The sequence below is a fragment of the Mugil cephalus genome, chromosome 18 (assembly GCF_022458985.1).
Source record: "Mugil cephalus isolate CIBA_MC_2020 chromosome 18, CIBA_Mcephalus_1.1, whole genome shotgun sequence".
NCBI lineage: Eukaryota > Metazoa > Chordata > Actinopteri > Mugiliformes > Mugilidae > Mugil > Mugil cephalus.
In genome coordinates, this window is record NC_061787.1 from 4227205 (window position 1) to 4242133 (window position 14929).

At 41.9% G+C, this 14929-nt stretch overlaps 1 protein-coding gene across 1 annotated transcript; it reads right to left on the bottom strand.

Annotated features, from left to right (window-relative positions):
- Positions 1 to 1249: 1249 nt before the first annotated feature.
- slc51a (solute carrier family 51 subunit alpha) lies at positions 1250 to 11769 on the bottom strand. The gene is made up of 8 exons (XM_047568197.1): positions 11541 to 11769; positions 6385 to 6536; positions 6216 to 6289; positions 5844 to 6002; positions 4623 to 4734; positions 2950 to 3096; positions 2731 to 2836; positions 1250 to 2620 (listed from the first exon to the last, which is right to left on the bottom strand). The coding sequence occupies exons 1-8, from the start codon at positions 11614 to 11616 to the stop codon at positions 2469 to 2471; spliced, it is 978 nt and encodes a 325-aa protein (XP_047424153.1). The 5' UTR covers positions 11617 to 11769; the 3' UTR covers positions 1250 to 2468.
- Between the last annotated feature and the right edge of the window lie 3160 nt (positions 11770 to 14929).

A 14929-nucleotide genomic window follows, 5' to 3' on the forward strand; every position in this document is an offset into this window, starting at 1 on the left:
AATTAACCGTCCTGTTACCTTCTAATTTACTAAAACTTTTTATCCTTGGGGTCAACAAGTAAATTAGGAGAATGGCTACATTTAATAAACTATCCTTTAAATTTGATATTTAATTGATAATTGATATTTGGGTTCATTGCTATCTATCTATCTACACTGTACATCACATTTATTGACTAATTTCATCCCTTTTTGCACATACCCAACTTACATACGACCACTTTATTTGCCACGCACCTTAGTTTTTGTTCTATTTTGTTTATATACATTTTCTTTTTTCTTTTTTTAAGTGTCATATTTGTGCATTTTATGTTTAAGTTACTGCGCTGTAGATCTTTGAAGAAAGAAATTTCAATCCTGCGTATATGTTGCACATGTCAGAAGTGACAATGAAGCTGACTTTGGCTATTATCAAAAAGAACAACATGCATTATGCATAAGTGTCTGTGTCCCCATTAAATGAGTAGAAGTCATTGAATATGAAGCATGAATGAGGTTGAATAAGGTCAAATAATAGGAGATAATAGGAGAGTTAATATATTGGAAGATACATACCTTTTCAATAACAACTGAATAAAAGACACATACAAAAAGTATGAAGCTAACTAAAATAACATTATTATAATTACTTTTTTAATTTGTTGGTTTTATAAATAAATTGTAAACGCAATGAATGCTAATTTCTGACATTTTATTTGTTTTGTTTTTTTAAATGCAAGCGTAAAAGGGTCTAGTTGTTTTATTTTGAAGGTTTAATCGCCTAACATCCGGCCTCTCTGACGTCGCTCTGAAAAAAAAGGACCGTTTGAAAACATGGACTCAATGACGTTTGTGTAAGCTCTGCGCTGATTGGCGTAAAACTAGGAAGTGACAAATTGCCGCTACCTTATTGGTCGGAGGTGTGTCACTTGACGACACTTAGCTTTACCTGTTTAGCTGCTCAAACAGCGCTACATTTATGACATAAATGTATATAATAAATATGTAAATATAATATATACTTCTGCATCGCTTAGGCTTTAGAGTGAAACTTTTAACTAATGTAGACTCTTTGTATTCGACCTATTTTTAAGGCCACGGTAGTAGCTAACAACAGGCATGTAATGCTAGTAGACGGCTAATGCTATTAGCCGTCTACCAGATTTGGGTTTCTGCTGCCACCTAGCGACTAAATGTTTTTAGTGTTGATTGTTGATCCAGTCTGACATCAAGGAAGGAAACCTCACAAAAAACGACACCACAAAGAATCTGAGTTTGAAACCTCATCAATTTAAAATGCTCACAGTGAACATAAGGATAGTAACATTACAGGTCCAGTGGTGGTTACAAAGGAAGGAAGAAAAATGCAGTTTATCATAATGCATCAATGATTGCACAAAAAGAAGAGATAAATGATATAAATAAGTGTAAAAGCCTTGTTTCGAGATTTAAAAAGAGGACAAACCTGCATAATCTTCCTCTGACGTCAATAAACGAACAGTCTCCCTGCACGCAGAGTTTGTACAGTTTCTGAAGTCTTTATTACAAATGTTTACTTTGCTTGTTTTTTGACAGACTTTCGATGCTTTATACAGATACACAGACAGGTGTAAGACCAGCATTCACCTGATTTTGTTCTGGGAGCAAGAGAGGAAACATGCTCTGTTCAGCTTTTGATTAGACAGCACTCTGATGAAATCATATTGAAATTACAGACCTTTAAAATAAAAAATAAAAAAATACTACAATATACAACAGAGATATAGAGGGAGAAAAGATAATCCAACCCTGATTCCATTGGTTATGTATTGAATTACACAGTTAATTAAAAAAAATGCAGGCCAGAAATATAGAAAAAGGGAAGTACACCGCAACATTCGTGACATTTTCTAATTCCTATAATTAGAAACAAGGCTCCCAGATGATCAAACTCCAAAGCATTACTCACGGGATCTTTAGATGACTCTTACAGTTGTTGGTGTCAAAGTTCACGCGTTTCCAATCAGAAGAGACAAGCGCACAGGTGTCCAGAGAAATAGTTCAAGATAATTAGGACAAGCTACTGAAAGTAGTTATATCTAGAGGACAATAGTCTGAAGCAGATGGAAAATTCACAGAGCAACGTGTCAAAAAGAAGGAATGCAGGATTACAGATGTGAATCCCACTAATGGACATTATTGCTAAACAACTGCGGTAGGTTACTTCTGATAAAAGGAGGGACGGTAGATTTTTGAGGCCGAGGGAGTAGTGAATAACAAAGAAGACAAAGTCTTTGCTTGTTCAAATCTGTTGAACAAGCCTCAGCTTTCATGGAATGCACTTTTTTTTTCCCACAGAATAACGTGTAACCTGAGAGTTCTGAAGTGAAATCTGTTCATATTAACATAAATGTTTTCTAATGAGATACCTGCAGGAAAGTAAAAACAGCACACACACACACACCAAATACACACCCACACACACACACACACACACACACATTCAGTTCTCACGCAGACTCCGGCACTATGACCATCTTGGTGTTTTCATTGTCATCGCCCTGGTCCTCCGCCGGTAAAGGCTCGTACTGTCGCCGATACAGCAGCCGAGTCACCAGCGTGATGATGAACATCTCCAGGATCAACAGCTGCTGACTCAACACTGAGGAGAGACAGACGGCACGAGGTCAGGCGATGAGAAGCATCGGAGGAGGCTGCACGGACTGGGTGGACAAACACGCGGCCGAGAGGGCGTGATAAGAGGGGACTCACGGTTTCCTCTGGCGGCGGAGGAGAAAGGTGGAGCGCAGCCGATGGTCCCGTTCAGAGCCAAGATGTTGATGATGGCTGTCTGGAGCTGGCTCAGGATCAGCACCAGCTGCCAACACAAACAAAACAAGCCGTTATGCCCGCAGACACGATGCTGGAAAAATCACGTTTGGAAGATATTGTTGCGGGTTACAGTGTCTCGGGCATCTTTTTGCATCGTACCTGGTACATGGCGTACTTGGGGACGATCTTGATTGTTCGCAGGGCAGTCCTCAAGTGCATGAACATGATTGCTACAGGCCACAGCGCTATGATTGTCAAGACGCCCACGAATGGGTTGATCCACATTACAGCTCCAGTGATGCTCAACTGAAACGGTAGAGTCAGGGAGTCATGTTACATAGCTAAGTAAACTTGTTAGAAAACCATAAAAATACTTGCCTGGCAAAAAAACCTACAGTGAATATTTGTTTTATTTGCGCATGGACGGATTTAGGCCCACAACATAACCACTGTCTGTTTATATCACAGTGAATGGGGAAATGAATGAAGCGGTGCCAGGTATCTGTTACAAATTGGGTCATGCAGCAACACGTAGCCGTGTGCATTTTAAGACCACTTTAATGACACAACTAAGACCACAGAAAAACCAGCTCTTTGATGTGGTGCTTGAGATAAAAGCTAACACCTGCATGCTAACATGCTAACATGCTAACATGCATTGTGCGCCGTTTCCCACGTTCGCCCTCTCAAATAGTTTGGTGAGTTAGCCCGCTACGCGGTGTCACACTTTACACACTTGGGATTCAAGGTCTTTTGTCGTCATTGTACGAGCATAAAAGAAACAAAAGTAGAAAGGCACAAGTAAAACAATACCTGTTGACAGGCATATCATATATCATACATATCCACTCTTCACTATGCGCGCATTGTTGTCATCATATGCACTTGCAGCCATTATTGCACAATAGTGTCCATAAGTAAAGTGCAGTTATTTAAAGTTGTTTCATGTGAACATCTTGTTAATTTGTCTTCAGTGTATCGCTCAGGATGGCGATGGTCTGGTTCTAAGAAGGTTTTTCTTAATCTGGTGGTGCGCATTTTTTTTTTTTTTTTTTTTTTTTTACACCATAGACTGTATATAAATATGGACCCGGTTTCCCAGACTCACTTGTATTTTCATTTAACTAATTCTACACTCCGTTCTACCTCAACCAGTTACAAAGAAATGTGTGATTATGCTCTATGCTTGTTTTTTAAAAATAGTTTAATACAGCTCTCACTGGTTTACGCAGCGGTTGGCATGGCAACTGGCGGTCGCCCTCATGTCACGTTATGTTTCTATAGCATAAAAAGGCCAGCTAAAACAAAACTTATCCCCCCAAAAAAATTACACTTGAACATGCATCAACGTTATATTTTGACTGAAACGATACTTTTGAAAATGTTTTAGTTTAATCTAAGTCCAATCTGCTAACAAGGAGGAGGTGGAGCTTATGGCTGTACTGTACTGTAACTAGACACTAAGGGGGAGCTCTACTTGCTATGGCTTTTCTTCTGAGGACCAGTTCCACGTCCATCTTTCTTTACAGTCTATGGTTTTTACTGATCGGTAGCAGTTCAAACAGTTTAAAGGGCCAGTGTGGAGGATATTGCACCACCTAGTGGTGAGGTTGCAGATTGTAACCCACTGAATACAAACCCACGGAGAAGTTGTGGTTACAGGTGAATGTACACTTATGGAAACATAATTAGGAGTACTTTGTTTTCGCTAATAGATCACCCTGTATCATATACGCTGGTGCTTTAAGTGTAGAACGCTGGGAAAATTGCACAGCTACTAATTGGCAATCCAAATCCATTGGGATATGCTATTGAGGATTTCTTCAACTTACGTCAGAGAGGTCAAAGTTCTTGTTTGTCCAGAGGACAATGGAGAGGATGGTGAAGACAATCTTGAGGAGAGCAAACTGGAAGGAGCCCAGTTTGAGCAGGAAGAGAGAGCGCCTGGAGTTGGAACAGAGGAAACCATGTTAAGGGAGCTGCAGATTGCACGAAATGATTCGACCCGTGAACACATCTAAAAACTACCACAGGTACATTACAGAATTCCCTACTGGTTAATTGTAGACTCATACTGCAGGATGTTTAGAACAATGCACAAGATCTTTATTAGCTTGAGACAGGCCACAGTTTGAACATTCTTGCGCAACCACAACATTGGCAGCGACTCTGAGGCGGTTTGTGATTTCTTATAAACATACCCCACTTTTAGTACCTGGGCATGTTTCTTCTTGACTATCAGCAGCATTGAGCACAGAGGGAAGGTTTTAGAATGGGTTAGAATGGGTATGAGGCACATCTGTCCGATGCCAGTTTGCAGAAGTGCACGTACTGTAGGTTAATCAGATAAGTGGAGATACAAAAGGCAAAAATAAGAGACCGGCAGCTATGTTTAAACCACACGGATCGATCAGTTAACTGTAACACGTGGTGTGGACACTGTCTCTGCAGCCAGAGAGGGGCATGCAGGATGACTGAGGACACGTTGCCCTCCGCTGACGGAGTTCAATGACCAGGAGTGTGTTCAACTTGGGTGTTCGGAGAAAAGAGGCATTCTCCAACTGAGTAATGTACTTGCACGGGCCTCCCAAGTTTATGTCATATTCAAATAAGGCTAAATAAGTACCAGAAGCTGCACAGAATCTGAGCTGCATCCGCATCGCAGGATGTCTCAGTCGCCACTTCACTAATGCAGGAATTACACCATATCAAGGCAGTAAATTTGAGATAAGGCTTTATCACTCCCTTCCAGTACTTGGAAAATGACTTTTGCATTTGCTTTTATATGCAGAAGTTCTTCTGAAATCTAAATTTAACGCACACACACTTTGCCGAGAATAATGGGCGCACAGATCTAAATCTCATGTGCTACACTGGAAGCTTCCCAAGAAGCCGTTAGCGACTTAAATGGACCGACTTGTGCTGTGCGTTCATCAGAAGCTGGTCACGAGCCACGTAAATTTCAGCTCTAAAGGCCGTAAAAAAGCAGAAAAGGCTGAATTGATTTTGATAACCACAGCCTGCCCGGACGTGTGACGTGTGAATGAATTTACCGTGTGATGGCCACATGTGGCAGACAGAGGCAGCAGCAGCAACAAGGCCCCGTGCTGATCTTCAGCTTGTGTCTCCCGGCGCGCCTCAGGAATGCCTCGTCACCTCCGACTTCTTCCAGCATCAGGATCAGGAACTTGAACACCACAATGGAAAAGTAGCTACGCACAGATAAAGGGATGAGAGGCAAGACTGAGTGGCGGATGGGGGTGGGGTCTTGGCACCAAAACGTATAACATTATTGTGTTTTTCTGTAAAACTCTAATCGAATTCTGGGAAATGTCTGTGCGGACTTGTGCTGCAGATGAAGGCAAAACAGACAGCACAGCGAGATATGAAAGGTGAGTAAGACGGATGAGGAAAAAAAGACACACCAGGCAGAGAACATGTCAGTGAACATGCTGGCTTTGGGGATCCACATTCCCAGACACGACATGGTGCAGATCACCTGAAAAACAGAAGAGGGAGGGGGAAAAAAGTCATTAAAAACCCTGAAATTAATAAATATCATAGAGCGTGGGGAAATCTTAATAGTATTCTTACCGGTGCTGCCCCATTCACCCACATGATAATGGACTTCTTGTTGGCAGTCACTTTCCTATAAAGGTAAATGCATTCCTCTATAAAGACCAGCATGGACACAGCTGTCATGAAGGTAAGGATGGAGTACAAAATGATGCCGAAAACATCCAAACCTGGAAGGAGAGAGGGGAGATGATTACAGAAACTGTAACTCAATAGGATATTTGATTCTGATACCATCTTGTCCTTAGTGTCCTGTGGTGTCTGGCAACACAGAACTTGTTCTTCGTGTGTGGGCATACGTGGAAATAAATGTGATTCTGACAGCTACAGAACACAAGCGAGAGACAGAAAATCACAAAGCACTGTGTCGGCACTGTCTTTTTTCTCTCCACTTCCTGCTTCACTTTCAATAACTGCGACAGAAACTTTCGTCTAATTTTCACCGAAAACGAATTGTACAAATGTCTGTATCTTCAAACCTCCTCTGTTAACTTTACTGATTCTTTATTGATCCAAAACAATCGATTCAAAAATAGTGGAGGTGGAGATAGAGAAGCTGGAAACACTAAAGCGGAAACACACCCATCCAACCCACTGTTACCTGTTAGCTCGGGTAGGTAGGTAACACTAACAATATGTGATCCAACCTTATTCATAAATGATCAAAGATGGCGCAGCGGCCTGATATCCACCTCTGGAATCAGATATGTAGAAGTACTAAGATCATGCAATTACTATCAGTCCGTATTTAAATTAGAGTAAAAACGCGGATATTAGATTTAGCGACAAATAGCAGCAGCCTTTGCAACACAAATCTGTTGGAGACGTGGCGTTCTCTGGGCAGGTTTGTGTACGATGAGGGGACAGCAGCAGCTTTTTGAACCAATCAGAGCTCCGTATGTACACGAGTTGTGTCTGAGTAAACAATTTCATTCATTTTCTTCTGGTTTCTATGGGGCACTGTTCATAAAATGAGCACACAATTTTTCCTACATTTAGCTCCAAAATACTAAAAAAAATCAACATTTAGATTTAACATTTAGATTTAACATTTTGATTTAACATTTAACATTTGGACTTAACACGAGTTGAGTGAAAAATTAGTATGAATGTATAAAATAGCTGCCAAAATTAATATTGTTATGGTTATAATAAAGTTGACGAAAAGGCAATAACCTTTCATCGACTATGAAAGATAAACATTACTACAATGTTTAGTCTAAAAGCATTTTTATCTTAACATTAAATCAAAAATGAGTATCGGAATGAACACTTCTCTGTTTTGTATTCGCACGGTGCCCAGCAGCTTTGAGTCACTAAGACGATGGTAAAGGAAACAGTGATGCAGAGTTGAGCGGCACCAAGTCGCATTTCTCGTAATCTGGCGCGGCGGAAATAACTTACCATGGCACTGCAAGAGAGCTGACTGACTGAGCTACCACAGGAAATACCTTGAGAGGCTGGCATCAGCAGACATCGACCCCCCCAGACACCTTAATTATTGCTCCAACCAATGTTTTCAGAGATAAGATACGATGACAAAGGCTGCAGCCTTGCTTTCCGTGGAACAGAGAAAGGGAGTATGGGGAAATGGTTTCAGCATGTTACCCGTAACTGTGAGGAAGCTTCCACATGTGCGTCATGCGTGTTTTCTGGAAAGTCATTAATGGTGATCGACAAAACATTGTCTCAGATGTTTCTGTTTTTGAGAATTCCTGACGACATTTCACACTTTCTGTCTGTGTTTCCCGAACTGCCTCCCAGTTAGTTTCGGATCTAACTTCATAGCCAAAGATGTACAGGGGCTTCCACCTCCGTCGCTCCGGAGAGGAATTTCGCCAAATGCTTTAAGATGCCTCATTCATCCGTGCAAACAACAACAAACAGGTGAAAACACAATGTGGCGTCCAGCTGGTGTAGCATTCAGTACATACCTGAATAGAGACACACGCTGGCGCTCATAAGAAAATAGAAAAGAGGCACCGCTTGAGAAGATAAATATCCTCCGGTTTCATGGTCGGACATAACGATACCCTCCTGTCTGAGCTGTTGATATTTCCTGGGATTAAATGTCAGGAAGTGTTAATAAAAAAATAAGAAAAAAGGATTTGTTTAACTGTGCTTTCCAGTGGAGAAGCAAGGGATTTAACCATTGTTGGTTTTCTTGATTAGAAAAATTGTTTTTCTTTCAGACCTACCGCAGTACACACCGGGTAATGCAGCTGTTTACTATCACCAGCTGGTGGAGACAATGGACATGGATGTTTAGGGCAGTTAATGGTGTGTGTGCTGTGGTCCGATTCCCCCCCCCCCCGTCCTCCATCCGTTACATATCCCATAGACATATTTTCCTGGACTCCTGAACGTATTGTGTCTTTTTGTTGATGATGAGGTCCAGACCTTTCTGGATTTCGGATGAGGTTGATGCGGAGGACCCAGGGACATGATTGATCGTGGGACCTTGGTGCTTGGAGATGTTAAGTTTCTACGATACCAGAGAAAGAGAAACAGACGCAGCGGAAGAAGGAACTTGACTCATTACGATGTTCATGTGGCACGGATTACAATACGAAGCTTCAAAACAACTTTTTAACCAAGCCATATGGTTATGTTGCTCAACGTCTGGCTCCATCCTTAATAAATCAAGACTTGTAGGAACTGTTTTGCGGCGCAGGAATCAAAGCTGCGACCCGGGAGACCGCTCAGTGCATCAAAAAAGAGGTCCGGTGCTTTACTTCCCATCCTTATGATCAGCTGATCCCACAGTCTGGCGTTAAGGCGGCAGCAGACTGTAGCGTGACTGGAGAACCGCTTCAGTTCTGTCCTGTTTGCCGTGTGTTGTCTCCTCTCAAATTCATCCTTCATACAAACATGATGCAGCAGCAGCAGCAAGGAAGACGGATTTATTTTAAAGTATGGGGATGATTCTGTCGTTTTAAGGCTGCTAAAAGAAAATAGACATGATTTTATAGAACGGTATGATGGGTCCTTTATACAAACCAAAACTTTGAAGCAAAATGTGAAGATGTGTTAATCCGACTCTATTTTATTGGGTCCGTTCTACTCTATTTCTTCAGCACCTTGTCCCTAAAAATGGCAAAGGTCGCAGATACAAAGTGCCTGTCTGTAAAACCAAATGATACAGGGCAAACATCTTCAATAGAGGGGCCGCGACAGTGCAGGGGGGTCGCAAATCTTTCGTAGATTAGACGTTTTTTTATACATTTTCCCCCCTTATTTCTCCGGCATGGCTATACTACTGTTGCACATGTTGGATATAAAAAATAAATAGTGAATTGAATGCAAAGTGATAATAATAATGTATATTTATTAAAAACAATAGTTTAATGTAGGGGGTCCCTGCTTAATCTCTCCATCAGTTTTGGGGGTCCTTGTCCTAAAACATTTTTATGGACTAAATTTGAATTTATTTGTGACTGAATTAGTGTCTTCCAGACTAGATTATCATAACTCATTACTGCGCGGCTGCACAAATAGCTTTAAAAAGCCTCCAACTTATTCCAAATTCCAATTTCAAATCGGAATTTCAAAATTCTGCAGCAAGAGCGCTGACAGGAATTAGCCATAGAGATCATATCACTCCAGGTTTAGTTTCTATTCATTGGCTCCCTTTAAAATCCAGAATTTGAAATCCTCAAAGGTGCAGCTCCATCATATCTCAATCATCCCAAGTGCGATCTCAAAGTTCAGGTGTACTCGTAGTTCCTGGAGTTTCATAAAGTAGGATGGGAGGTAGAGCCCTCAGCCACCAGGCTCCTCCCAGTTTGTGTTCAGCAGACAGACGCTGTCTCCACTTTTGAGACTTTCCTTTTCGACAGAGCTGATAGTTAAACCTGGACTTAACCGTCTCTTAGTTATGCTGCTATGGGCCAATGCACTGAGGACATGTCCTCTACCTTGTCTTCTCTGGCACCAAGCTCCTGTCCTCTTATCTCTTATCATTTATTTTTCTATGACTAACTGCTGTGTGTCAGACCTGTGGAGCTCCATAAACTACATCTCCCCCAGTTTTCATATCCTCCTCCTGTTGTCCACTCCTACCTGGATGAACAATTCAGGAATGATCCATGTTATACTCTCAAACTGTGACATAAGATCAGCAGCTACAGTTCATCTTTTCATTATTAGATTCTTTGTGTTTCCTTCAGCTCAGCGGGCCTGAGGCAGATGGGTCCCTCCATATGAGCTGAGGAGGTTTCAGCTCGGTTTTTGTAGAATTTGAGACAATGTGTATTATTATTGACGCTATATAAATAAAATTGATTTGACTGTACAGTCTTTTTTTGTGCATATTTGTACCCGTCTCTTCATCTGATGCATTGTTGTTGTTGTCACGGTCATGTGTTATTTATTTTTTTTCCTGTGCACCAATTTGCAAATCAAATTTGACCTCGGGTTACGAATGCAGTTATTTTTTACCTTTTGTTAGTTCAGAGCTATTCCCCGGTATTTGAACAGGGAACTCTGTACATGTCAGAGTCACACATGAATACAGGTTTTTCCTTTTTTTTTTTTGCTGTCGCGTTGACACCATAACCCATCCATTCAAAGAAAAAAACTGATATCACACTGATGTGAAATAAAATCAGCTCTGGAAATTAAAAACGAAGGCCAATGAACTAATCCAGCGTGAGTCGGAACCTTAAATATGGATTTACAGTAATAACACCACCACCACCACCACCCCCCTAGAGAAATGGATTAATGGATTAGTTGTGTTGAAAAGCTTTAAGAAATGAGATCCCGTGCGCTCAAACACATTTAACTGCCCATGTCAATTAATCTCATCCAATATTTACTTGCTCTCAGTACTTGAAACTTTTTAGAGTCAGTGGACCAGAACACCTGAGTGGGAGTCCTAAAGAAAAGAGGGAGCACCCACCTTTATTTGCTAGAGATCGACTGTCTGCGTTCAACAATGCGCACGAAACACTTTGTATTTGAACCGTCGTCAATGAAGAATTAAGAGGGCCACTGAAAGGCATCGGGGTAAAACCATTTCCCACGGCCGACGGTGGGTGGCCGGGTGCACGACTAAACAGCTCAGCAGAACATTTAACACTCATTAAAATTCCTAGAGAAGCTCGCGGCGGGCGAAGATTGGGGCAGATCTGGTGCCCGAAAGATCTGACCCGAAAACCCGCTGCACTCACCGCGGATGATTTCGATGGCGAATGGAGGGCTGTCGATGCAGCTCGGGTCGATACTTTTATTGGATCCATTATTCATGTTGGCAGGTTACGGCGAGGGTTTTCCACAAATGAGTCTTCCAGTAATCTCTCGGGTACTGTTCGCATCCACAGACGCACGGTGCGTAAAAACGTCGGGAGCCGCGTACTCTCTCCTGCCAGCCGATGCCAAAAGCGCCCTCAAACTTTTCACGGAGAGATATATGCCTCTCGGGCACCTCCAAACACTTGTTGCAATGACTGGACCCCGCCTCTCTCTCAATGGGACGGTTCTGAGCCGACAGCAACCAATGGAGTAAGTGATTAAGTTAAATACACGCGTCATTAATTTTTAGATTGTTTTGTAACACAGAAGCACATTTAACACTTTTGGAACATTATTGACACTTTTAACTGAACTTTTATTGGGTTTTATAAATCACTGAGGTGATGGAAAAATGCCAAATCTGATTATTTTTTTGTTTATTTTAGTGTGTTGTGTCATACTGGGAGCTTTTTTAAAAAAAAAAAAAAAAAATTCTCGTCTAAATTTTTAATTTGTGTAATACTTTTTGAGTAATATGTGGTCGTTTGGGATAATTGTATTTTGAGTTTGTACCAAGCCCAGGTTCTTATTTAATCCAGGGCTGTTTTAGATGACTATAAAGAGCCCCGGGCACTGTGGAAATTTCTCAGAAGTGGCCAAGTGCACCAAAAAAAAAGAAAAGAAAAGAAAAAGAAAAAAGATTTGCAGCAGCAAATGCCTCACATGACGACACCCCCTGCGCATGTTGCTATGGGAACTGGGGGGGCATGTGACGCGAGGGCTTGTTTTGTGTAGGCTCCAGTCTAGTAAAGAAATTCCCCCTCACACAACACACATACACACAGCTCACCCTCCTTCCATCCCGGAGGCCAGACTGAGAGGACAGAGCTGGTTCTTGACCACATTTGTCTGATTAATTAGTTAAATAAGAGAACTTTAAAAAGAAGGAAAGTTTGCTTTAATCTAGGTGGAGGTACAGATTTTGGACATATATGGGCACACATTTTATCCGACACGTTCAGCATCCTGTGCTCGTGGTCTCGTTTGGTCCCAGTTGTTTAAGTTTTTCGTGTTTATCAAACCTTGGCTCTGAAAGATTAAAACAACTCTCACAGATGAAATCTTTTCAGCCTTGAGCTGCATGTACGGACCCATCTAACGGATGATTAAAAGGGGACGTGTGGGGTGGGGAGGGGGGTATGAAAACAATGATACATGCTTACATCAGATCATTTAAACTAATATTGTACATGAGCTATATTGTTCGACTGGCTTCCCATTGTTGCCACATTCACAGTATGACCCATCTCCGTCTGACCACTGAATCATTTCAATCAAGTCTGAGCAGCTTTCCGTTAAGTCAGCGCCGGGGCACACCTTGGCTCACATTTGTTCCTCTCTGCCTGTCGACGTCAGAGCTGATCTGTCCTAACTTGGCCTTGTGTTGAAGAGTCCACAAACAGATTATCAGCCACGACTTGTTGGATTGAATTCGTACGTGCGAGCAAGTCTCAGGTTGAGACACCTTCCGAAAAAGTAGAAGCCGCTGAGGGCACCTTGTGTGATGATATTAGAGGGACATCTGGAAACCATGTGTTCAGATTAAAGTTCATTTGGACGGTTCGGTATGTTTGTTCGAGCCCAATTGCTGCTGAATAGCTGTCATTCCAATGGATAAACCACCCAATCGCTTTTAGTGAATCTGTAATCTTTACTCCTCCTTAAAATAAAAATCAAAAAAACATACACAGGTGTCAGGACCTTGGGAGCTTAGAATTTGGAGTTTGCTAATACACGCTGATACACGCTGCACTTTCCCAATTTGAAAATCCGAGCGAATCACGAGGAAGTTGATGGGATGAGCAGCCAGCGGCGGAGGTCATGGGCCCGGGGGTCAGAAAGATAGCGAAGGTCAATGTGCACCCGGTCCGTCGCTCCACAAAGAATGTTGACTCTGATGCAAAAGCAGTGTTTACTGTACCTAATCGGTGTCTTCTTCTGACAGCACAAGGCTACGCACGGCTAACCATTAAGCGGTTACTACATGTCTGTGTAACTTGCATGCGGATGCGCTTCGTTCCAGGAATTCAGCGCGCGTTTCACAGATAACGATTGGTTACACACAGAGTTACAACCATGATCAACAACAAATAACAAATGATTGTCAGTTTTTAAAAGTATCAATGAAGATGCTAAGTGTGCTGTTGTGCCCTCCTGGTGTGTATGTGTGTAATACGTGGCCCATTCGACTCAGGATTGAAGCCACATTGGCCTCGTTCGCACCTGGAATCAACAAGCAGCTTGAGAGATGTGCAGTGTATTTCTGGTCACACCAGTTATTAAATGCATCCTAGGTATACAGCACTTGTCTTGCACGAATCTAGTGTTGCTTAATTTTTTCGAAATTAACCTCCCCATATGAGGACACCGGGTCTCAGGAGGTTATGTTTTAGGTTCGTGGCTGCTTATTCTGCTTCATTTAGATTTTTATGTTGTTGTCCTCATAAGGAGACACTTTTGTCTGCCATGTACTGGTAGTGAAGGGTGAATACTAAACAAATCCTAAAACAGCCATTTAAAAACTTAAAATTTACTAGTTCCATAAAAAATACATAAGACATTTTGAGTATTGGCTCAGTTTGGTGCCAGTGATCCACTAATGAAGGTTGTGCTTTTTATTAAAAGACACATTTTTCTGTTGCCATGCTTCATGTCTATATAAAGTCAGTACATCTGAAAGTTCTGCAGAGACAAAAATGGCTAAAACAAGGAACACAACATGGGAAACACGCCTAAAGATACAGAATCTCAGCCAGGAAGGTTCCAGCTGCCAACAGATTGCCAGGAAGTGCAGATGCAGTCCCTTCAGCAGTTGGATCCACTCTGCAGAAATACAGACGACTTTGTATATGTTTCTCCAGTCGTCTATTGTCCAGTGTTGGTGAGACTGAGTGAACTGTAGTCTCAGTTTCCTGTTCTCAGCTGACAGGAGTGGCCCCCGGTGTGGTCTTCTGCTGCTGTAGCCCATCTTCTTCAAGGTTGGACGTGTTGTGTGTTCAGAGATGGTATTCTACATTCCTTGGTTGGAACCAGTGGTTATTTGAGTTACTGTTGCCTTTCTATCATCTCCAACCAGTCTGCCCATTCTCCTCTGACCTCTCACATCAACAACTGCTGCTCACTGGATATTTTCTCTTTTTTGGACCATTCTCTGTGTTAAAATCCCACGTTCAAAGTCCCTTAAATCCCCTTTCTTCCTCATTCTGATGCTCGGTTTGAACTTCAGCAAGTTGTCTTGATCAACTCTACATGCCTAAATGCATTGAGC